Source organism: Pan paniscus, chromosome 1 (assembly GCF_029289425.2).
Source record: "Pan paniscus chromosome 1, NHGRI_mPanPan1-v2.0_pri, whole genome shotgun sequence".
Classification (NCBI taxonomy): Eukaryota; Metazoa; Chordata; class Mammalia; order Primates; family Hominidae; genus Pan; species Pan paniscus.
The window spans coordinates 181,991,752-182,014,722 of NC_073249.2; the positions used below are offsets into that span (position 1 = coordinate 181,991,752).

Genomic DNA, 22,971 nt, shown 5'->3' on the forward strand with positions numbered 1-22,971 from the left:
TAAATAAATAAAGTCATTTACTTAACATTTACATAGCACTGATTATCTGACAGAGACTGAGGAAGCAGAAACGAGTAAGACACCACTCCAGGCCCCAGGGATCTTTCTTGAGGGAGATTCACATCCTCGGGAAAACAAGATGTATAGTGAATGAAGGAGGTAGCAGAGGGGTCTGCAGTAACTGAGTAAGTATGGAGCTAGAGGACTAATACCTCCAGGATAAATGAATTTATACAAAGATTGTATTTGAGAGAAGAGGTGAGGAACCACTCACTAGTAGTTTTGAGTGCCCTGAAAGTGAAATAGATTGAATTTTGTCCTGGAGGTCAATGGGATGTTCCAGGACTTAAGCCCCATAGGACTGACAATCAAAGACAGGTCTGGCTGCACTGTGGGAAATGGATTGAGGGGGCGCTGGAGTGAAGGCAGGAAGGCTGTGAGACGTGTCAGACAGGACAGGTTGAACCTGGGGCTGAGAGAACTGAACCAACTGGAAAGGTCTCTTAAGGTCTCTTACAAGGTAAAAAGAGACCTAAGGCAGGTGTGAAGAGGGATAAGGCAAGGATGAGATCCAGGTTTCTGGCGTGGGTGCCCACGGAAATGAGAAACACGATGGGGGCAGAGCTGGGGAAAAGCTGGGGAGATCAATTTCTCGCCGAGCCTGTGGTGTCTGAGGGGCATTCAGGGAGCGATCTCCAGGGGGGCAGGTCTGGAATGAAAGAAGGAGCTGAGGCCGGGCATGGTGGCTCACACCTGTAATCCCAGCACTTTGGGAGGCCGAGGCTGGCAGATCACATGAAGTCAGGAGTTCGAGACCAACCTGGCCAACATGGTGAAACCCCCGTCTCTACTAAAAATACAACAATTAGCCGGGCGTTGTGGTGCATGTCTGTAATCCCAGCTACTCAGGAGGCTGAGGCACGAGAATCGCTTGAACCCGGGAGGCGGAGTTTGAAGTGAGCCGAAATCACACCACTACACTCCAGCCTCGACAACAGAGCAAGACTCTGTCTCAAAAAAAAAAAAAAAAAAAAAAGGCCGAGGCGGGCGGATCACAAGGTCAGGAGATCGAGACCATCCTGGCTAATACGGTGAAACTCCGTCTCTACTAAAAATTCAAAAAAATTAGCCGGGCGTGGTGATGGGCGCCTGTAGTACCAGCTACTCCGGAGGCTGAGGCAGGAGAACGGCGTGAACCCGGGAGGCGGAGCTTGCAGTGAGCCGAGATGGCACCACTGCCCTCTGGCCTGGGCGAGAGTGCGAGACTCCGTCTCAAAAAAAAGAGAGAGAGAGGAGAGAAAGAAAGAAAGAAAGAGAGAGAGAAAGAGAAAGAAAGAAAGAAGGAAGGAAGGAGAGAGAAAGAAAGAAAGAAAAAGAAAAAGAAAGAAGGAAAGAAAGAAAGAAAGAAAGAAAAAGAAAAGAAAGAGGGAGCTGAGCTGAACAGATAGATATGTGGGAGTCATCAGAATAGACTAGCAGACGACAATGCCCAGGGGCAGGGCGTAGAGTGAGGGTGTGGAGCGAAGGAAATCCTCGTTTTCGAGTTTCACCCCCTCAGGGAGGCCCAGCCCAAGCCCTGCCCGGCCCGACCCCACCTCGCCCACACGAGCTTGATCCCGCACAAGAAGGGGCTGCGCGTGGCAGACAATGGTTCTTCCGGCGCCCGGCTCACTGGGCACGCTGGGAACGGAAGCCCGCTCCGAACGCCGAGCACTTCGGGAGCTGTAGTTTGGGGCAGGCTCAGCTGGGCGGGTCGAGGGCTCCCTGCGAGTCCTGGCGTTGGATCATTTGAAGGACAGGTCCAGAGAGCGGTGATGCTCCCGGGGCAGGGTGCCTCTCCGGCGGCGACACGGGGCGCCCCGGGCCTCATCCCCTCTCCGCAGGGCATGGCATTTCCACGCCTCCACAATCTGCTCCACCTGCAGAGCAAGGCCAGTTAGTGCGCAGTCCCGCCGTGGCCCCTCGCCCCGAGGACCGTGGGCCGGGCTGCTCCTGCCCCCTCCCAGCGCCCTGTACCCCCTGCTGAGTGGAGCTGGGCCGGTTCCCCGCGTCCGCACCGGGATGAGTGGTTCCTGCCGGTTCTGCTCTTCCAGGGCGCTCAGCTCCGCCGGGGCCAGCAAGGCTAGTCTCAGCTCTTTCACCACCGGGGCCGCCACCTCAGCCACCGGCCGCTCCAGCACCGCCTGCAAACGCCAGCCCTGAGTCGGGCACCTGTCCTGCCGCCCGCTCACCAGTCTCGTGGCCAGCACCTCCTTCCGTGCCCTTGCGCTCCCCCAGCCCCACTCACCGCGCCCACGCGCGCCCAGCTTCGGGCCGCGCGGACCAGTTCCGCCTCGTCCACGCAGAGCTTGTCGCTGCGGAGCAGGGGCAGCAGCGCCGCCGCCGACAGCTCCAGGAAGCCTCGGGTCCGGAGGGCCTCCTGCGAGCCGGCAAATGGGTCAGGGAGGAGCAGAATGCGGTGCGTAGGGTGAGGAGTATGAAGGGAGCAGTACCTGGCTGTGGGCCTCTATGAAAGCCACGCAGCGCTCCTGCAGCTGCCCCAGGCCAAAGGTTACGGCCACCTGCGAGCAGAATGAGGGAGATCAGGTTGGAGACTGGAGAGGCCGTAGCCCAGCCTGCTCACTGGGACCCACCACTGCAAGCCTGACCCTAGCCCTAGCTGGGGAGGCTGACAGGGCCCTCAGCCCTCCAGGAAACTAGACCCAATGAAAGCCTGCTACACACACACACACACACACACACACACACACACACACACACACACGTGGACTCACTCTACAACCTGCTCTTCCCTACAGGAGACCACGCCATGGCCTTCAAACCCCACCTGGGACCTAGGCTTGGTTTTTTTGAGGCGGAGTCTCACTCTGTTGCCCAGGCTGGAGTGTGCAGTGGCGCAATCTCGGCTCACTGCAACCTCTGCCTCCCGAGTTCAAGCGATTCTCCTGCCTCAGCCTCCAGAGTAGCTGGGAGCATGCCACCACACCAGGCTAATTTTTTGTATTTTTAATAGAGACAGGGTTTCACCGTGTTAGCCAGGATGGTCTCGATCTCCTGACCTCTTGATCCGCCCGCCTCGGCCTCCAAAAGTGCTGAAATTACAGGTGTGAGCCGTTGTGCCTGACCCGGCTTGACTTCTAAAGTCTACAGCCACCCTTTCCCTACCCCAAGTCAAGCTGAGAACCATTCCCCAGCCCTGACAGACAGAAGACCAGCAAAGACCTCCAGCCCCTTCAACACCTGCTCCTGCACCTGACCCTGCTGACACACCCAGGATCCCACAGATCTAGGCACAGAATTCATCCTATAAACATCCTTGGAGCACCCCCACCACCACCATGTACCCAAGTTATTTCCAGGCCAGACACAGCAGGCCCAGGCTCCCAGGTGCTGGGAGCCCATTTCCACACACAGAGCCAGACTCCTACCATGCCTGTCCAGCAGCACCCACCTGCAGGGCCTCACAAACCAACTCCACATCCAGCACCTTCACCACAAACTGCAGGCACAGCTGGGAACAGAAATGAATGTGGGTTGGGTGGCGGTGTCCCTGCTCCAAGACACTAGTTCCACCCCAGAAGCAGTGAGCAGGCTTGGAGCGGTGAGTCACCCAGCAGCCCCAGACCCATCCTGACCCAGGCCAGGGGACGCAGGGAATTGCTAGAGCCTGAGACAGCAGGCTTACAGGAACTGGAGACTAGCAAAACCAAGCCCAGCCACCCACCTTCTAGTACATTTGCCACTAATCAAAACCAGATAAAGGCCATGCAAAATTCTTCCCTTCTTTCAGGATGCTTATCTTCCTCCACTTGTTCCCTTCCTGACTCAAGGATACTTCTATTTTTAGCAGAAACTTGAATTTCATCCGTGACATCTCTCATCTCTTGACTGCTGCACTAGCCTCCTGACTGGACTAGCGAGTCCTCTCCACCTCTTCCAATCCCTTCTCCCCTGAGTTTCCAATTCTTCACTCCCTTATCGGAAACCTTCAGTGAATCTCCACTGCCCTCTGCTTAAAAGAAGTCCAAAAGCTTGAGGGCCCTACATGAACCAGGCCCCGGCATCCTCTGCAGTCTCATCTTGCCCTCTCCTCACAGTTCAGACACACCAAATGTCTCACTAGCTCCTTTGGTGCCTCTGTGACTAGAATACCATCTTCCCACTTCCCCTAGGAACAAAATCCTATTTGTTCTACCAGATCCAACACAAATGTTTCCTCCGCTGGGAAGTCTTCTCCTCTCCCTAGTGGCAGGACTGGAGAGGCCCCCCATACAGTCTCGGCACCATTCACGCTTCTCTATCACACTTTCTTCTTTTTTTTTTGAGGGCAAGTCTTGCTCTGTCACCCAGGCTGGTATGCAGTGGCACGATTTCAGCTCACTGCAACCTCTGCCTCCCAGGTTCAAGCGATTCTTGTGCCTCAGCCTCTCAAGTAGCTGCAATTACAGGTGTGTGCCACCATGCCTGGCTAATTTTTGTGCTTTTAGTAGAGATGGGGTGTCACCATGTTGTCCAGGCTGGTCTGGAGCTTCTGGGCTCAAGTGATCCACCTGCTTCAGCTTCCCAAAGTGCTGGGATTACAGGCGTGAGCCACCGCGCCCGGCCTCTATCACACTTCTTATGCCACCCAGGTAAGCATTTTCATGTGTCTGTCTCCTCTCTGGAGAACACGGATCAAGGCTGATATCTTTGTATCTACAGCACCAGCCATAATCACCCCCTCTTCCCACAGCACACACAGGGCAGGCATGCATGGATCCTTTTGCACACAGGCACACATACATGCCCTACTTACTTGGGAGAGATATACATACTTCTCTCTGTGTGGGCACACGTTCCTCTCCAGGCCAGAGTGTGTGTGAGGCAGGGCGGGAAGTGAGCCCGTGAGAAGCAAGGGAAATGAGACAGGGACCTGGCACAAAAACCCACCTCTCTCAGTTCCTCCAGCCCATACTCCACAGCCGCTGTCAGCACTTCCAGCACCTGTAGAGTGGGTGGTTGGGGGAGTGGAAGGGAGTTTCCCCTGCCCTGTGGCCACAGTGTAATGGGCAAACTCCTGCCTCTGGCACCCCCCACCTCTCCCACCCAGGCCCCTGGTCAGCAGGCTCACAGAGTGGCGGTGCAGCTTGACACTGTTGGTATACAGGAACTCCAGCACTGCCAGGAAGGCCTCAGTTGGCACAGTGCTTAGCACCACAGGACTGGGCACCCCGGGGCCTGGCTCTGTGCCCAGAAGTCGCTGGAAGAAGTTGCATCTACAGGCCAACAAGCACCGATGGGCAAATACTTCCTGCCGTTCTTGACCGACCACGAAGCAAACATCACTGTGGGAGACAGGCAGAGAGGCAGCGGGGAGGAGGCCAGCACCCGGAGTGCAACTTGGGCTGTGCCTTTGCCCACTCTGGGTCTTAGTTTCCTAACCAGAATGTAAGAGACAGGGCTTCGTCCCTCCAGCAGAAGGTCTGGGACCCAAAGCCCTGAGTTCTAGTCCCAGCTCCACCTGATGGGTACCATAGGCAAGTGACTTCCTATCTTTGAATCTCAGGTTTCTCACCCATGAAATGGGACAATAATCCTAAACCTCAGGTCTCAGAGGAGATGACTATGCTTGATTACTGAGGGGCATCTGGGCTAATAGAAGCAAGGTTGATCCCACCTTCCCCTCTCCTCCCCAGCCTGAGTCTTGGGGGCAGGGAAGCTTCTTTTGGCTCCTCCTCCACCAGCTGCAAACTCAGCTTTTTTTCAGCCCTCCTCCAGACAGGAGGGTGTGGGGGTGTGGGGCACAGAGTGCACAACGACTGCAAACAGACACAGCAGTGATGCACCATCATGAGCCGACCACAGTTTCCATCTTCATGATCACTTCCGGCCCCAGCTCTGGGCCTCTGAACAAGGCAGGGGATAGGAGGCAGATGAGGCTGGAGCCTCCTAGAGCCTCTTAGTCCCAGGTCCAAAGCCTGGGGGGTTCACATTACCCAGACCAGACTGTGACCCCAAAGAAGCAGGGTGATGGAAGTCACCACCCTTTGGGGAAGAGCTCAGATCTGAGACTATGAGGACAGAGAACTTCATTCTAGCTCTCCTGAGCAGCCCGGCCTCCTGTAAACTCTACCCCTGGTTTCGGACACCACTGGCATCCTGGCCAGCAGGGAGCAGCCAGCACCCCCGAGGCTTCCTGTCAGGGACTATGGCTCAATCTCTGGAGCTTTGTTCTTCTTGTGAAGCCTCAGTTCCCAGAACAGGTCATCTGTTCCTCTTCTTCTAGCAGTGAGGCCTCAATACCAAGCTGAGTGAGTGGAGGGAGGAGGGGAATCATGACCCACCATCTCTAAGGATCCCAGGGGCTGAGAATCATTTTCTTCTGCCAGGAGCCAAAGTCCAAAGAAGGAAGGGCTTTGCCTGAGCTCACACAGCAGCTCCACCCCGCCAGCCTTGCCTCTGGCCCTCAGGGTCTCACAGACACTGAGTGACCAGTAGCCATGTTCCACATTTGACCTCCCCACAGCCTAAGTTCACCAGGGAGGATGGCCAAGTTCTAATTCCCAGCCTCTTCTCACCAGGGCCTCCTTAGAGTCCTGGGGCCCACAGAGCCAGCTAAGAAAAACCCGCAGGCAGGGCCCACCCCTCACCTGTATCGCGGGTTGTTGACAAGGCTTCGGAGTGCTGCGGAAAAAGGTTCAGCTTTCCCATGCACGACCAGTCCCAGGGGCTCCATGAGTGAGAAGGGGTGGGGGTGGAGGAGGGAGCCTGGGAGGCCTGGCCAGGCCCTAGAGCTGGTGAGGTTAGCAAGGCCTGAGAGGGAGAAGCAGGGACTTGGGAGGCCTGTTTGCTGAGAAGCTGAAGTTTAGGAGTGGAGCAGGAGAGGCCCAAGCTCCTGAAGGCATCAGAGGCCAGAGGCTCGGGGACAGGAACAGACACAGGGAGGGGGCCAGGAGAAGCTGAGGCTGGAGTGGCCTATGGTCCTGGGAAGAAGCTGGCTGGCTGGCTGGCGGTGGCAGTGGCGAAAGAGGCCCGGCTGGGAGTCTGCCCAGGCAGCCGACGGGGTGGGAAGCCTATGGGTTTCCATGGAAACTGGAGCTGGCCTGAGAAGAGACTCCACCCATCTCCCGGGCAGGCCCAGGGAAAACTTCAGCCCTTAGAGGGGCATTAAGCGCCATACGAGGGTCTTAGCCCCCGAAGCTGAGCCTGCCCTAGGTTCAGAGTTCAAACTCCTTGCCCTCCTAACCCTTCCCTCCTCCACAGGCACACAGGGTCAGGATCCGGTTAGCCAGGCCGGGGAAACCCCCACTCAACAGGGAAAATCCTCGCCCCCATAGATGGGTCAGGGCCCCGACCTGGCTTGTTTGGGAGGGGACAGTCCCATCCCTGCCAGAGGAGGAGTCACATGAGTTGTCAGCCCTGGCAGAAGTGTCACAGCCTCTGCCATCTCTGAAATGTAACTTTGGGGAAACCTAGGTACTAGAGGTGTAGCTAGCTAGGGACAAGCCCCAGGACACTTGGGTCAGCAAAGGTCACGGGGCTGGACTCGGGGTTCACCGCCGAGTCACTGCCACTTTATGAGGCCTGGTTCCTACCAGCTGAGCCAATGGGCCTCCCCTCCCCCGCACATAGCCCTGAACTGAGGAAGTCATCCAAGCCCCACCCTAACTCTGCGCCGGGAGCGGAAATGTTTGTCCTTGTCGAGGCCGATGGGGAGACAACAGAGCCATGACGTGTTCCTTCCTGTGGGCCCAGACTCTGGATTCCTGAGCCACCACCCCCGCAGCCTCAAGATCTCCCCCTAACCTAGGCCTCTGTGACTTGTTCACAAATGGCCAGTCATCTGGCCATTCCACAAGGGGAGAAAATGGGCCCTGGCTCAAGAGTCCTGGGGTAGGACAAAGCCTTTCTGACCATAGCCTTGCTCTACATCTGCCCCTCTGTTGCCTGCGCTTAGGAAGTTTGCCTCTAAGCTGCAAGACCCTGTCGGCCGCTCTCCCTGATGACTCAGGGGCACCCCATGCTCAGCACATGCTCACAGTAACAATGCTCTCAGGTTAAGCCAGAGCCAGACTGGAGGGAGGGATCCTGGGAGGGAGGAGTGTTTGTTCTAGCAACCCATGGCAACTCCACAACACAGGTCCTTCCCCTCCCACTTGCCCTTCAGGCCAGCGGGGCCAGGGCTGTGCAGCCAGGACAGAACTCAGAAGCCAAAGCCTGCGGGTGACTCAGGTGCCTGAGGGAGTTTCGGGAGCAGAGGGCAGCCATCTCAGAACTGATTCTGGAGGAAGTGGGATCAGAGGCCAAAGGCAGAAGGTGGAAGGGGGCTTCATGAGTCATCTGCCCTCAGCCTGGGCCAGGTGTAGGGGAGATCTTTGTGCCAGCCACCCTAGAGTAGATCTGGGTGGAAGATGACTGGATTCAACACCCCCAGGGCTGGAAGGATCTGTGGGGTTGAAGGAGCTGAGTCTGTCAGTCCTTCCTGGTTAGGGGTTGGAGGCTCTGCCTCCACAGTCCAGGCTGAGGCAGAGGCCTGCCTCTCCTTCCAGAGAAGTCGGGTGGAAGGGAGAAATGGCAGTCTCTAAGACTCCGAGCGTACCTGGCTAACTTCCATAGTGCCCAGAGAAGGAGCTCAGTCGGCAGGGACTAGCCGAGGATCCCAGTCCTAGCAGCCTCCTGTCCCCTGCTCATGTGTCTAACAGCCTTTAACCTTCTCAGCACCTAGGAACCCAGGCAGCCTGGGACTATCTGATCCATTTGTTCTAAAACACAGGTAAGAAGGGGGTAGAAGGTAAAAACCCTTGACATCACTGAGCAAGAGGCTGGGGTGGGTAGACAGATGCCCGGTGAAGGCCACCCTGAGTGTGGGTCCTCCAGCCAGCAGGTCCATGGCCAGCAGGTCTCTGCCCCCGGGACGCCAGGAGGAGGAGAATGCCAAAGACTCCGGGCGGAAACCCTCACCGGTGCGGCCCCGAGGCTGCCTGCCCAGCATTGATGAGGCCCGACCGGCAGGTCCTGGTCCGGGCCCGGGCCCCGCCTCGCGCCGGGGTTCCATGCTGGGCCTGGCCGCGTCCTTCTCCCGCCGCAACTCGCTGGTCGGGCCAGGCGCGGGTCCTGGGGGTCAGCGGCCATCCCTGGGCCCGGTGCCCCCTCTGGGCTCAAGGGTCAGCTTCTCAGGGTTGCCCCTGGCGCCCGCCCGTTGGGTGGCGCCCTCCTACCGCACGGAGCCAGTGCCCGGGGAGCGCTGGGAGGCTGCGTGTGCACAGCGTGCCCTGGAGGCGGCGCTGGCCGCAGGGCTGCACGACGCGTGCTACTCCAGCGACGAGGCCGCGCGGCTGGTGCGGGAGCTCTGCGAGCAGGTGCACGTTCGCCTGCGCGAGCTCAGCCCGCCACGCTACAAGCTGGTGTGCAGTGTGGTGCTGGGGCCGCGCGCGGGCCAGGGCGTTCACGTGGTCAGCCGTGCGCTCTGGGACGTGGCGCGCGATGGGCTGGCCTCGGTCTCCTACACCAACACCTCGCTCTTCGCGGTGGCCACGGTCCACGGGCTCTACTGCGAGTGAGGGGGAGTCCAATTCTGCAAAATTGTTTATTATCCTAGGAGGAGGCCCCCCTGGGGCTCACATCCCAATAAATAAGTGTCTGACAATAAATAAAAGTGGTCCATAAATAACGCCCCCTAGCTGGGAGCTAAGGCTCAGGCTTATCTTGGAGATGGGGTAGGAGCAAGCGAATACAAGCCGCCCCCAACTCCAGTAAAGCTGGTCCCTGATTCCCTGGGGGATTGGGCCCAAAGCCCCCAGTGAGGCACCAAAGGAAGGGGGAGGGCCACAAAGGCAAGGGCCAGAGCCTGACAGGCACAGGCCTCAGGCCTCAGGCCTCAGGGCTTAGGTCCTAGGCTGGGCTGCGGTCCCGGAGCAGGCGCAGAGCATAGCGGAGTCGTTGCCGCAGGTCTGGAGAGCAGCCCAGCTGCCGAAGGTGGGAAGCGAGGTAAGTACAAGCACTACGATTTCGGGCCACAAAAGTCACAAGGAGGGGCTCCCAGCCACTGAGAATCAGCTTGGTGTGGTCCCCGTAGAAGTTCACCTGCACACAGAGCATGACAGTGGTCAGGACCTAGGCTCCGGGCCCAGCTTCTTCCCCAGCACCCTGGGCCTCCCAGACCTTCCCGCAACTCCTGGATAGGCTCTTACCTGGACAGTGCCATCACTAAACAGCATGAGGAGAGCCTGATCCGTCTTGACCCACTGCAGCAGCAAGGGCGGAGCAGGTACCTCTACCTCTTCCACACTGGGCAGATCTCCACCCTGGGAGCAGGATTGGGGCAGGTCACTGATCCAGCGTGAGACAGCCCCCTCCCCATTAGTGTATGCCTTATCCTCTAGCTTTCAGCAACCCCAACCACCACCAAGGGGGAATCAGAAGGATCAGGATGGGTTAGTTTTCTTTTCTTTATTTATTTTTTTTTTTGAGATGGAGTCTCGCTCTGTCGCCCAGGCTGGAGTGCAATGGTGTGCCATCTCTGCTCACTGCAAGCTCCGCCTCCTGGGTTCACCCATTCTCCTGCCTCAGCCTCCCGAGTAGCTGGGACTACAGGCGCCCGCCACCACGCCCAGCTAATTTGTTGTATTTTTAGTAGAGACGGGGTTTCACCTTGTTAGCCAGGATGGTCTCGATCTCCTGACCTCATGATCCACCCGCCTCGGCCTCCCAAAGTGCTGGGATTACAGGCGTGAGCCACCGCACCCGGCCAGGACGGGTTAGTTTTCAATGTACCACAGCCCCAGCCCTCACACCTTCATGAGGTGCTGCTCCATGTAGGAGGCGAAGTACCGCAGGATACCCAGCTGAGGCTGCAGGGCCCGGGGCACAGCACCCACGGAGAAGGAGAAGTGCTTTGTGCTGGTGGGATTGTAGTGCACAGTCCTAGAATGGGGAGGCAGAGGTCAGAGGGAGCCCTGCACCAATGCCCCTCCTCTGAGAAACCCAGACCCCTGAGCCCAGGAGCACACACGAGGGTGCAGCCCTGCTGGATTAGTGGCCTGAATACAAGGCACCCCATAACAGCACTTACTTTCTGTTGGCCGACAGGGCCATATGTGTGCCATCGTTGAAGAGCACAGCCACACGGCGGCTGGACAGTTGATACCCAAAGCCGAACTTATTGGAGTAGTCAACCCACTTGCTGACCCACACCAGAGGCTCTGGCTGGGCCAGGGGGGCCGGGTTCTGTTCCGCTGTCATGGGAGAGGAGGGAGTCAGCACCTGCTCCTGGCCTCCCAGCCACAGAACTCCCACCACAGCAGCATGTACCAGACCCCAACCTTACCTGGGGGCATGAAGGCTACACAATTTCTCAGAGCACAAAGGGCTGACTCCACTACTGTGGCCACAGTCAGACCTTCTTCAAATCCTGAAGGAGACAGGGCACTGAGATTTAGGAATTAGCACCCCAGGACCCAGGCCAGGCCCCTCTGCCCACTCCTTCCCTCTGGCCCCTGATCTCAGCTCCAGCAACCTCTATCACCTCTCATCCTCCCTGGCTCCTCACCATCTCCACTGCTTGCCAGTGTCCCACGGGGTGAGCTGTCTTCAGGTGCTGTCTCTACCAGGCTGACAGGGGCTGGGCCAGAAGCTGCTGGAGCCTGGAGGGTTGGGCAGGGAAAGGGAGTGACACAGGCCCCAAAATCCAAACCCTTGAGTCCATGGCCTGGCCCTGCCCTGGCTCCCAGGGCACCCCAGGTCAGCCCCGCCAGGCTGGTGACACACAGCCAATTAGGCCACCACGAGGCTGGATGCTTCAGCAGCCTCTTTTATCCCGGGCTTCCCTCAGCTGCTAGGGTGGGGGTGAGTCAGGGGAACAGTGTCCACGTGAGCGCCTCACCTCTGGCCTGGCATCCTGATGGCCAACGGATGTGCGCATGAGGCCGCTCACCAAACCGGAGACCTCGTCGCTCTCCTGGGCATGATTCTTACCTGGGGGTGAAAGGTGATACCGTCCTCAGTATCCTGCCCAGCCCCTCCACTTCCGACAGGGATGACACAGAGATTGGCCTCCCCAAGTGCCTGTACTGCACATGCTCTCCCCAGGAGTTTCCAGGCACCCACACTCACACACCCAAGACAAATGTGACAAGCCGCTCTACTGCTCTGCCCCCTCAACCCACTGACACCCCAGACTCACTCTTCTTCTTCTTTCTGCCAAAGAGGCTCTTGGTAACTTTGGCAAACAGACTCCTAGCTGGGTTGGGGGGTGTCAGGTCTGGGACTGTCACGCAGCTGCTGATAGGGAGTCGATCGGGGGTGTAGCCCTAGGGAGGGGAACCATGTGAACAGAGAAGAGAGGCTCCAGGGGTCCTGTCACCTGCCCCCTTTCAATCCCTGGGAATACACAGATGGACTTAGAGGTCTGGGGAGCCACAGACCTTGGTAAAGAAGTCATGGCGCAGGATCTGGTCAATAGAGGGGCGGTCTCGGGGTGAGGCCCGAAGGATGGCGGCCAGGAGCTGCCGGGCAGGCAGTGAGAGGCTGGCAGGCAGCGTGTAGTGAACCTGCTTGATGCAGCGGTACGTCTCCTTCAGGTCAGCCGTCTCAAAGGGAGGGCTCCCGCAGAGCAGCGTGTACCTATAGGGCAGGGCCAAGGGGTCAGGAGTAAAGTGGAGGAGATGCTCCACCCACACAACTACCACCTGTCTGCTGCTGAACCTGGACCCTGCAACTCACATGACACAGCCCAGTGACCATACATCCGCCTCAGGGCCATGGCCCTGTCTCAGCAGCACTTCTGGAGCCACATAGTTGGGGGTGCCACAGATGGTCCTGAAAGAGGGTGGGGAGGAGGAGAGAAGGCTGAGACCCAGCCCAGCAGCCCCCCGACTCCTTCCCCCACTGTGAGTCCAGACAAAGCAGCTGCCTGTCACCAAAGGCCAGAGAACTCCTGCTTGTCCTGGGACAATGGATGCCAGGGATGGCAGCTGAGTCCCCGCCCACCCGCCTGGCCCAGCTGCTCAGCTGCTCTTCATGACAGGGGGAGGGCCTGACTCCCAGCCCAGTCCTCTCCTCTAGGGTCAACACAGAGAGTCCACAGCTGATCCCTTCCCCCTTCCTGCACTCCTGTCTGTCAGACAGGCATCAGGCTGTCACCTCCCACGGTTTGTGCCACACACACGCCAACACCAGCTGTCACAACCCCCATAAACACTCATCTGCCACATACGCTATCTGTGTCACACACACAAAGTATGATGGCCACTGCAGGGTCTTCTTACACCCACAATGTCATATCCCACCATTTCCACACTCTCAGTCTGTCTCTCACACACACATACACGCTGCCTGTCACCTTCCCCCATCCACACAAAGGGTAAGTCATGTGCCTCCAAGAATCTGTATACCCCCATCTGTCTCAGGGACTCAGAGTCACCTACCCTATCTGTGTCACACACCTATAGGATCCTCCCCCTCTCCACCGGTCTCGGTAACACAGGCTGCCACCTCCACCTTCACACATGCATAAACAGCCCATCATCCCTTCCAATTTATCTCATGCACACATCAGGCAGTCACCTTGCCTGCCTGTCTGTCACGCATGTCATCTGTATCACACACAGGGCCCCTTTCCTCAAAACTCACTTCTTCCTCTGCTCCGGAGGCTCCAACCGGGCTGCCAGCCCAAAATCCCCCACCTTCAGTTCCATGTTCTCAGTGATGAAAAAATTTCCTAGATGGGGAAAGAGAGGTGTGTCAGATTCTTTCCTTCCTCCCTCCCTCCCTCCCTCCCTCCCCAACCTCCCATCCTCCAGGCTCAGGAGTCTCACCCAACTTGAGGTCCCGGTGCAAGATGCCGCGCTGGTGCAAGTACTTGAGGCCAGAAAGGATCTGCCGCAGGTAGTAGCGCACTTCTGGCTCCAACAGGGTGTGCCGGGCCTTCCAGATGTGGGCCAGGGACTGCAGAGAGCCGCTGCCTCAGCCCCTGGTGAGCCCTCCCTCCCCCTCCCCCTCCATCTGTGCTCCCTGAGGAAGAAACAGGGCCCCAGCTTTGGGTCTTAAGACTGTCTTCTCGGCTGGGTGTAGTGGCTCACGCCTGTAATCCCAGCACTTTGGGAGGCCAAGGCAAGTGTATCACAAGGTCAGGAGTTTGAGACCAGCCTGACCAACAGGGTGAAACCCTGTCTCTACTAAAAATACAAAAATTAGCTGGGCGTGGTGGTGCATGCCTGTAATCCCAGCTACTCAGGAGGCTGAGGCAGGAGAATTGCTTGAACCCGGGAGGCAGAGATTGCAGTGAGCCGAGATCGCGCCACTGCACTCCAGCCTGGGCAACAGAGAGAGACTCCATCTCAAAAAAAAAAAAAAAAAAAAAAAAAAGACTGTCTTCTCTCCCTCACTCTCATCCCTGCGGGAATCACCATCTTTCACCTTTCGGCTGCAGAGCTCCAAGAAAATGTAGATGTTGTCAGCGTCCTCAAAGTGGTGCGAAAAACGCACGATGTGGCGGTGCTGCAGGTCTCGGTGCAGCTCAATCTCATTTAGGATCTGCGATGAGGGCGCGGAGTCGTCATCCTTCCATGGTTCCCATGCCACCGTCCCCACCCCACCCCTCGCCCGCTGAGCCTGGACCCACCTTCTCGCGCTGATGCGGCTTGGCGACGCGGCTCTGCGGGATGACTTTGACAGCGTAGGCGCTGCCAGTCTCTGTGTCAGTGGCCTCGTAGCAGCGGGCGAAGCCCCCCTGTGAAGAGGGGGCATCAGGCTGGGTGTTCCAGGGGGGCCGAGTCTGGCCCGCGGGCGTCCCCGCGTTGGGGGTCAAGTGCCCACGCCCTGCTCGGCGCCAGAAAAGAGGCCGGCCGGGACCCCCACCTCCACCATCACCACCCCGCGGACGTCCCTCGGCCCACCTTGCCCAACAAGCGGCCTTTGAGGTAGGTGCGGCCGCTGCGCGGGTCCGTGATGAGGCGCCCGGGGTCTGACGTCGGTAGCCCGGCCAGCATCTCCAGCTCAGGTCCGGGCAAGGCACTCGGAGGCGGCCCGGGCCCGGCCGGGGGAGAGGGCGCGGCGGCCGCACGCTGGAAGGGGCGCGGAGACAGGAAACCGGCGGCAGGCTCCATGCGGGCGGCGCGTCGCAGCGCGGTCCCGGCTTCTTCTCGGTTCCGCCCGGCCCCGGCCGCGCGTGGCGCTGCCTGGATTTGCTACGCTGCGCTGGCGCCCAGGGGAGCCCAGCGTTTTTATCAATGAACGCCTGCCCCCTCCCCGGCGTCTGGTCACCGAGAGTCCCGCCCCCTTCCTAGCAGCGAGTCGAGGAGAGGCCACTCCCATTCCCGGCCTTACATCACCCAGAAGCTCCTCCCCCACCCAACGCACTGCCAGACCCCGCCTCCTCGCCGCGTCCCGGGGCGCAGGCCGGCAGCTAGTCACCATGCAGGTGCAACCAGGCCGCAGGGGCCAGCTGATCCCTGTCCGCCTCTCACCCGTCCTTGGCCACTGCGAGTCCCGCTCATGGGGGCCTCTTTCTTTCCCCATCCTTCGGGATGTGTGCTGAAGTCCGAGTGGGGCCCGGGCATCAGGGGGCTTCTCCCCAGCAACTAGATAGATCAGCGTTCCAGCCAGCAGCGGAGAGGCAGGGGCGGCGCTCGCTTTTGCCCGGGCATGTTACCCGACACTCCCCTTTCAGTGTGCCGGACCGCGTGTGTCCCTCGCCCTCGCCCGGGGCCCGGCCCAGTGCTGCCCTCTTTAGGGCCTGGAAGGAAGGCACAGTCTCGCGCCTGGCTTGCCTGGCCCGAGGGCTGCCTTGCCAGGTTTAGGAGTCAAGCAGTCTGGAATTTCAAGGCTTTTACCATGCCCAGGCCACATCTTCCGCTACCCACTTCTACACTCTTGAGGGGCAAATTTCGGGTTCCTCCGGGGTCCCCAATTCCCTTCCTCTGAAAATACCCCCGGGCCTGGGTCAGCAGCCAGAAGCCAGAAAGTGAATGGGAATTGGATTTTCTTTTTTCTTTCTTTCTTTCTTTTTTTTTTTTTTTAGACAGAGTTTTGCTCTTGTTGCCTAGGCTGGAGTGCAATGGCGCGATCTTGGCTCATCGCAAACTCTGCCTCCCAGGTTCAAGCGATTCTCCTGCCTCAGCCTCCCGAGCAGCTGGGATTACAGGCATGCGCCATCACACCCGGCTAATTTTGTATTTTTTTTTTTTTTTTTTAAGTAGAGGCGGGGTTTCTCCATGTTGGTCAGACTGGTCTGGAACTCCCAACCTCAGGTGATCTGCCCGCTTCGGCGTCCCAAAGTGCTGGGATTACAGGCGTGAGCCACCTTGCCTGGCTGGGAATTGGATTTTCTCAAATGCTAGACACGGGCACTTGGGCAGCTAGTCTCTGGACCATGTGGACCCCTAGACCCCTGCGCAATGCCCACCCTTCCCAGGGCCAGAGACAGAGGCCCAGGACCACAGGCCTCCTGGCCTTGTCTCTCACCTCTCTGCCCTCCCTCTGTGCCAGCCAATCAATTACCATGCCATTCCTCAAAGATTTATTGAGAGCATCTGCTAAGTGCTGGACACTATCTCGAATAAAACTAATCAAGCTTGCAGCCCTCATTTAGTTTACATTCTGCTTGATGGAAACAGACAATAGGCAAGCAGATAAACAAGGTAATTGCAGGCTGTGAAAAGTGCTATGAAGGAAGAATAAACAGAAGAGCAAATGAAGAGCCTACTTTAGAAAGAGTAGCCAGGAAAGTCAACAAATATTTGCTGAGTACCCAATTTGTGCCAATTTTATCTCCCAAATAGCTCTGATATCTATCCCCTTGGCTCCATCTTCCCCTCACACCCTGGCCTGGGCCACAGTCTCTCTTGTCAGGATGATTGCCACAGCTCCTTGCTCCTCTCCTGGCCTTTGGTCTCATGCCCATTTCATCCCCCTCCATATGCTATTAGAGGGATCCCACCCAATCCCTCATCAGACTCACGAGGGCAAACTTCTCCAACCTTGTCCTTCATGACCACTGAAGGGAGACCCACGATAGACTCAGATGTGGAGAAATACTAGTAGCCAAAATTATGGAGGGGGAGTTGGGGATAGGGATGGGCAGGAAGACCCTAAATGCCTGCTCAAGAGTCTGGTCTTTATCCTTACAGGTCAGCAGTCTTCCAGACGGGAGATGGTGGTGGGGCTAGAAAGGACAAATCCCCAGGGTAAATGGATCTGAGGCATTTAGAGAGTCAAAAAGGCATATTCAATTTTGCACCGTTATTTATTTTGTTTTGTTTTGTTTGTTTTTTGAGACGGAGTCTTGCTCTGTTACCCAGGCTGGAGTGCAGTGATGCGATCCTGGCTCACTGCAACCTCCGCCTCCCCGGTTCAAGCGATTCTCCTGCCTTAGCCTCCAGAGTAGCCAGGATTACAGGCTCATGCCACCACGCCCAGCTAATTTTTGTATTTTTTAGTAGAGACAGGGTTTCACCATATTGGCCAGGCTGGTCTCAAACTCCTGACCTTGTGATCCACCCACCTTGGCCCTCCCAAAGTGCTGGGATTACAGGCATAATCCACTGTGCCTGGCCCAAAATTCATATATATATATATATATATATATATATATAAAATTTTTTTTTTTGAGACAGAGTCTTAAAAAAAAAAGAATCGCTTGATCCCAGGAGGGGGAGGTTGCAGTGAGCTGAGATCGTGGCACTGCATTCCAATCTGGCAACAGAAGGAGACTCCATCTAAAAAATAATAATAATAATAAAATAAATAAATTTTGGGGCCGTGCAGTGGTGGCTCATGACTGTAATCCCAGCACTTTGGGAGGCTGAGACAGGCAGATCGCTTGAGTCCAGGAGTTTGAGACCAGCCTGGGAAACATAGTGAAACCCCCGTCTCTACCAAAAAAAATGCAAAAATTGGGCCAGCCGCAGTGGCTCATGCCTGTAATCCCAGCACTTTGGGAGGCCGAGGCAGGCGGATCACCTGAGGCTAGGAGTTCGAAACCAGCCTGACCAATATGGTGAAACCCCGTCTCTACTAATAATACAAATATTAGTCTGGCGTGGTGGTGCCCACCTGTAATCCCAGCTACTCAGGAGGCTGAGGCAGGAGAATCGCTTGAACCTGGGAGGTGGAGGTTGTAGTGAGCCAATATCGCCCCATTGCACTCCAGCCTGGGTGACAGAGTGAGACTCTATCTCAAAAAAAAAAAAAAAAAAAAAAAAGTTAGCTAGGTGGGCATGGTGGCAGGCGCCTGTAATCCCAGCTACTCTGGAGGCTGAGGCAGGAGAATCACTTGAACCCAGGAAGCAGAGGTTGCAATAAACCAAAATCACGCCACTGCACTCCAGCCTGAGTATGACAGAGTGAGACTCCGTCTGAAAAAAAAAATACAAAATTTATCAGGGTGTGGTGGCTCACGCCTGTAGTCCCAGCTACTCAGGAGGCTGAGGCATGAGAATCACTTGAACCCAGGAGGTGGAGGTTGCATTGAGCTGAGATCACACCACTGCACTCCAGCCTGGGTGACAGAGAGAGATTCTGTCTCCAAAACAAAACAAAACAAAAATTAGCTGGGTGTGGTGGTGCATGCCTGTAATCCCAGCTACTTGGGGGGCTGAGGTGGGAGAATCACTTGAGCCCTGGAGGTCTAGGCTACAGTGAGTCATAATCATGCTGCTGCACTCCAGCCTGGGAGACACAGAGCTTGTCTCAAAAATATATATAGGGCTGGGCGTGGTGACTCATGCCTGTAATCCCAGCACTGGGAGGCCAAGGCAGGCAGATCACCTGAGGTCAGGAATTCGAGACCAGCCTGGCCAACATGGTGAAACTCCATCTCTACTAAAATACAAAAATTAGCCGGGCATGATGGCAGGTGCCTGTAATCCCAGCTACTTGGGAGGCTGAGACAGAATTGCTTGGACCCGAGAGACAGTGGTTGCAGTGAGCCGAGCTCATGCCACTGCACTCCAGCGTGGGTGGCTGAGCGAGACCCCATCTCAAAAATCTATATACCTATTTATATGTATATATTTTTAATATATATTTATATATTTTATATATTATATTTATATATCTTTATATATTTATATATCTTTATATATTTATATATATTTATATATTTATATATCTTTATATATCTTTATATATCTTTATATATTTATATATCTTTACATATCTTTATATATTTATATATCTTTACATATCTTTATTTATATATTTATATATGTTTATATATTTATATATGTTTATATATTTATATATTTATATATTTTTATATATTTATATATATTTATATATCAATATATATTCATTTATATATTTATATATATTTATTTATATATATTTATATATATATTTATTTATTTATTTATATTTATATATTTATATTTTTATTTATATATATTTTTATATATTTATTCATATATATTTTTATATTTATATATTTATATATATTTATTTATATATATTTATATATTTATATATTTATATATTTATATATATTTATATATTTATATATATTTATATATTTATATATTTATATATATTTATATATATTTATATATTTATATATATTTATATATTTATATATTTATATATATTTATATATTTATATATTTATATATATTTATATATATTTATATATATTTATATATATTTATATATTTATATATTTACATATTTATATATTATATATATTTATATATTATATATATTTATATATTATATATATTTATATATTATATAATATATATATTTTTATATATTATATATATTATATATTTATATATAATATATATAATATATATTTATATATATTATATATTATATATTTATATATAATATATATTATATATATTTATATATAATATATATTATATATATTTATATATGTATATATATTTATATGTGTATATATGTGTATATATATTTATATATTTATATATGTATATATATTTATATATATAGTTATATATATTTTATATATTTATATATAGTTATATATTTTATATATTTATATATTTATATATATTTTTTATATATTTATATATTTATATATTTTATATATGTATATATTTATATATATTTTTATATATTTTATATATGTATATATTTATATACATATTTTATATATTTATACATATTTATATATATTTTATATATTTATATATTTATATATATTTTATATATTTATATATTTATATATATTTTATATATTTATATATTTATATATATTTTATATATTTATATATTTATATATTTTATATATTTATATATTTATATATTTAGATATATTTTATATATTTATATATTTATATATATATTTTCTATATTTATATATATTTATATATATTTTATATATTTATATATTTATATTTATATATATTTATATATCTATATATTTACACATATTTATATATTTCTATATATTTCTATATATTTCTATATATTTCTATATATTTATATATTTACATATTTACATATATTTATATATTTATATATTTATATATATTTATATATTTATATATTTATATATATTATATATATATTTATATGTTTATATATATTCATATATATTCATATATATATTCATATATTCATATATATTCATATATATATTTATATATTCATATATATATTCATATATATTCATACATATTTATATATTCATATATATTCATATATATTCATATATATTCATATATATTTATATATTCATATATATATTCATATATATTCATATATTCATATATATTCATATATATTTATATATATTTATATATTTATATATATTTATGTATATATTTATATTTATGTATGCATTTATATATATTTATGTATATATTTATATATTTATCTATTTATATATTTATCTATTTATATATATTTATATATATTTATCTATTTATATATATTTATATATTTATATATTTATATATTTATATATATTTATATATTTATATATTTATATATGTATATTTATATTTATATATTTATATATATTTATATATTTATATATATTTATATGTATATATTTATATTTATATATTTACATATATTTATATATTTATATGTATATATATTTATATTTATATATTTACATATATTTATATATTTATATATATTTATATTTATATATATTTATATATTTTATATATTTGTATATATTTATATATTTTATATATTTATATATTTATATATTTTATATATTTATATATGTTATATATTTATATATTTATATATTTATATATATATTTATATATATATTTATATATTTGTATATTTTTATATATTTTATATATTTATATATTTATATATATTTATATATTTTTTATATATTTATATGTTTACATATATTTATATATTTATATATATTTATATATTTTTTATATAGTTATATATATTTACATATATTTATATATATTTATATATGTATATATTTATATATAGTTATGTATGTATTTATTTATAAATATTTGTATATATATTCATATATATTTATATATATTTATGTATTTATATATTTATATATGAATTTTGGAAGGGGGCACAGTTCTGCCCATAATGGCCTCTTAATTATATCACCAAGTCTAGCAAGATCTAACACACTCTGTTTTTTTGTTTTTTTGTTTTTGACACAAGGTTTCACTCTGTGGCTCAGACTGGAGTGCAGTGGCATAATCATGGCTCCCTGAAGCCTCGACCTCCCTGGCTCAGGCAATCCCCCCAACTCAGCCTCCCAAGTAGCTGGGACTACAGCTGGTGCATGCCACCACACCCAGCTATTTTTTTTTTTTTTTTTTGAGACAGAGTCTCGCTCTGTCACCCAGGCTGGAGTGTAGTGATGCAGTGACAGGATGGCAGATCACTGCAACCTCCGCCTCCCGGGTTCAAGGGATTCTCCTGCCTCAGCCTCCCGAGTAGCTGGGATTACAGGCACGCACCACCATACCCAGCTAATTTTTTTTTTTTGAGACGGAGTCTCGCTCTTTCGCCCAGGCTGGAGTGCAGTGGTGCCATCTCGGCTCACTGCAAGCTCCGCCTCCCAGGTTCACGCCATTCTCCTGCCTCAGCCTCCTGAGTAGCTGGGACTATAAGCGCCCACCACTGCGCCCGGCTAATTTTTTGTATTTTTAGTTGAGACGGGGTTTCACTGTGGTCTTGATCTCCTGACCTCATGATCCACCCGCCTCAGCCTCCCAAAGTGCTGGGATTACAGGCGTGAGCCACTGCGCCCGGCCTTTTTTTTTTTTTTTTTTTTAAGGCAGAGTCTGGCACTGTTGCCCAGGCTGGAGTGCAGTGACACAATCTCAGCTCACTGCAACCTCTGCCTCCCGGGTTCAAGAGATTCTTGTGCCTCAGCCTCCCGAGTAGCTGGGGTTACAGGCCCCCGCCACCACGCCTGGCTAATTTTTGTATTTTTAGTAGAGATGGGTTTCACCATGTTGGTCAGGCTGGTCTTGAACTACTGACCTCAAGGGATCCGCCTGCCTCGGCTTCCCAATGTGCTGGGATTACAGGCATGAGCCACTGAGCCAGGCCAGTTGTTCATTTTTTCAACAAACGTTTTCTTGAGCAGCCTCTATGTGTCAGGTCCTGTGCTGCACCCTGGTGTGACCTGTCAGTAGGACAAGGACACTGGACTGTAATTAGTGCTAAGTGGTGAAGACAGACAGGGTATAGGGGTGGCCTATGGGAGCCCAGAGGTGGGATCACACCCAGTTTGGGGAATGTACGTAGGCTGAGATTTCTAAGTTGAAACCTGAGAGCTGAGGAGGAGTTAGCCAGGAACAGTAATGGACAGGAGGAGAAAGTATTCCATAAGAGGAACCCTGTGCTCCTTGAGGCATGGAGTGAGAGCTGTTGGTCCTTGAAAAAAGTGAAAGTTCAGAGTAGCTGGAGGAAAGGGGAAGGGTGACTGGAACAGTCCAGGGGCCAGAACTCCAAAGGCTTTGCAATGTGTGTGGAGGAGTGAAGGTCTACTTGCCCCTTCCCCAATTTGCCAAGTTCCCA

At 50.9% G+C, this 22,971-nt stretch overlaps 4 protein-coding genes across 13 annotated transcripts in view; 2 read left to right on the plus strand and 2 right to left on the minus strand.

Annotated features, from left to right (window-relative positions):
- Positions 1 to 6,993, minus strand: BTBD19 (BTB domain containing 19). 7 transcript variants are annotated; one of them, XM_063608062.1, is made up of 9 exons: positions 6,630 to 6,812; positions 5,111 to 5,324; positions 4,930 to 4,983; positions 3,452 to 3,511; positions 3,060 to 3,092; positions 2,493 to 2,561; positions 2,288 to 2,419; positions 2,058 to 2,183; positions 1 to 1,919 (listed from the first exon to the last, which is right to left on the minus strand). In XM_063608062.1, exons 1-9 carry the CDS (start codon positions 6,713 to 6,715, stop codon positions 1,785 to 1,787), a joined length of 909 nt encoding a protein of 302 aa, XP_063464132.1. In that variant the 5' UTR covers positions 6,716 to 6,812; the 3' UTR covers positions 1 to 1,784. The 7 variants fall into 7 exon arrangements, with proteins under 7 accessions (XP_063464132.1, XP_003812848.1, XP_063464135.1 ...); XM_003812800.7 differs by lacking the exon at positions 3,060 to 3,092 and having other exon boundaries at positions 6,630 to 6,993; XM_063608065.1 differs by lacking the exons at positions 3,060 to 3,092; positions 3,452 to 3,511.
- On the plus strand, positions 6,812 to 9,649 carry DYNLT4 (dynein light chain Tctex-type 4). 2 transcript variants are annotated; one of them, XM_034963543.4, is made up of 2 exons: positions 6,812 to 8,752; positions 8,857 to 9,649. In XM_034963543.4, the coding sequence occupies exon 2, from the start codon at positions 8,868 to 8,870 to the stop codon at positions 9,537 to 9,539; it is 672 nt and encodes a 223-aa protein (XP_034819434.1). In that variant the 5' UTR covers positions 6,812 to 8,752; positions 8,857 to 8,867; the 3' UTR covers positions 9,540 to 9,649. The 2 variants fall into 2 exon arrangements, with proteins under 2 accessions (XP_034819434.1, XP_063464151.1); XM_063608081.1 differs by having other exon boundaries at positions 8,861 to 9,649.
- On the minus strand, positions 9,552 to 16,445 carry PLK3 (polo like kinase 3). Of its 2 annotated transcripts, XM_055093875.2 has the most exons (16): positions 15,444 to 16,445; positions 14,874 to 15,174; positions 14,600 to 14,707; positions 14,395 to 14,511; positions 13,794 to 13,923; positions 13,609 to 13,696; positions 12,700 to 12,795; positions 12,402 to 12,600; positions 12,161 to 12,287; positions 11,861 to 11,952; positions 11,528 to 11,621; positions 11,306 to 11,389; positions 11,051 to 11,213; positions 10,773 to 10,902; positions 10,170 to 10,283; positions 9,552 to 10,062 (listed from the first exon to the last, which is right to left on the minus strand). In XM_055093875.2, the coding sequence occupies exons 2-16, from the start codon at positions 15,081 to 15,083 to the stop codon at positions 9,871 to 9,873; spliced, it is 1,944 nt and encodes a 647-aa protein (XP_054949850.1). In that variant the 5' UTR covers positions 15,084 to 15,174; positions 15,444 to 16,445; the 3' UTR covers positions 9,552 to 9,870. The 2 variants fall into 2 exon arrangements, with proteins under 2 accessions (XP_054949850.1, XP_063464049.1); XM_063607979.1 differs by having other exon boundaries at positions 14,874 to 16,445.
- The window catches only part of BEST4 (bestrophin 4), an 18,060-nt gene continuing 9,715 nt past the window's right edge, over positions 14,627 to 22,971 (plus strand). Inside the window, exon 1 of one of the 2 annotated variants that reach the window (XM_063607994.1) lies at positions 14,627 to 14,897. The gene's annotated coding sequence lies outside the window, so the exon portion shown is untranslated. The remainder of the gene's footprint in view (positions 14,898 to 22,971) is intronic. The other variant, XM_014344791.4, reaches the window with a different exon arrangement.

Bases quoted from the DNA above. Each gene is read 5' to 3' on its own strand.
- BTBD19 (XM_055093994.2), bottom strand. From the start codon at position 6,715: ATGGAGCCCCTGGGACTGGTCGTGCATGGGAAAGCTGAACCTTTTTCC. The intron at 3,512-4,795 runs GTAAGTAGGGCA...TTCTGTTCCCAG, and splicing joins AGTATGTATATCTCTCCCAA to CTGTGCCTGCAGTTTGTGGT. The intron at 2,562-3,451 runs GTGGGTGCTGCT...TTCTGCTCGCAG, and splicing joins TGGTTTGTGAGGCCCTGCAG to GTGGCCGTAACCTTTGGCCT.
- DYNLT4 (XM_034963543.4), top strand. From the start codon at position 8,868: ATGGCCAGCAGGTCTCTGCCCCCGGGACGCCAGGAGGAGGAGAATGCC.
- PLK3 (XM_055093875.2), bottom strand. From the start codon at position 15,083: ATGGAGCCTGCCGCCGGTTTCCTGTCTCCGCGCCCCTTCCAGCGTGCG. The intron at 12,288-12,401 runs GTCTGTGGCTCC...TCCCCTCCCTAG, and splicing joins GCCATGACTTCTTTACCAAG to GGCTACACCCCCGATCGACT. The intron at 11,953-12,160 runs GTGAGTCTGGGG...TTTCACCCCCAG, and splicing joins TGGCAGAAAGAAGAAGAAGA to GTAAGAATCATGCCCAGGAG.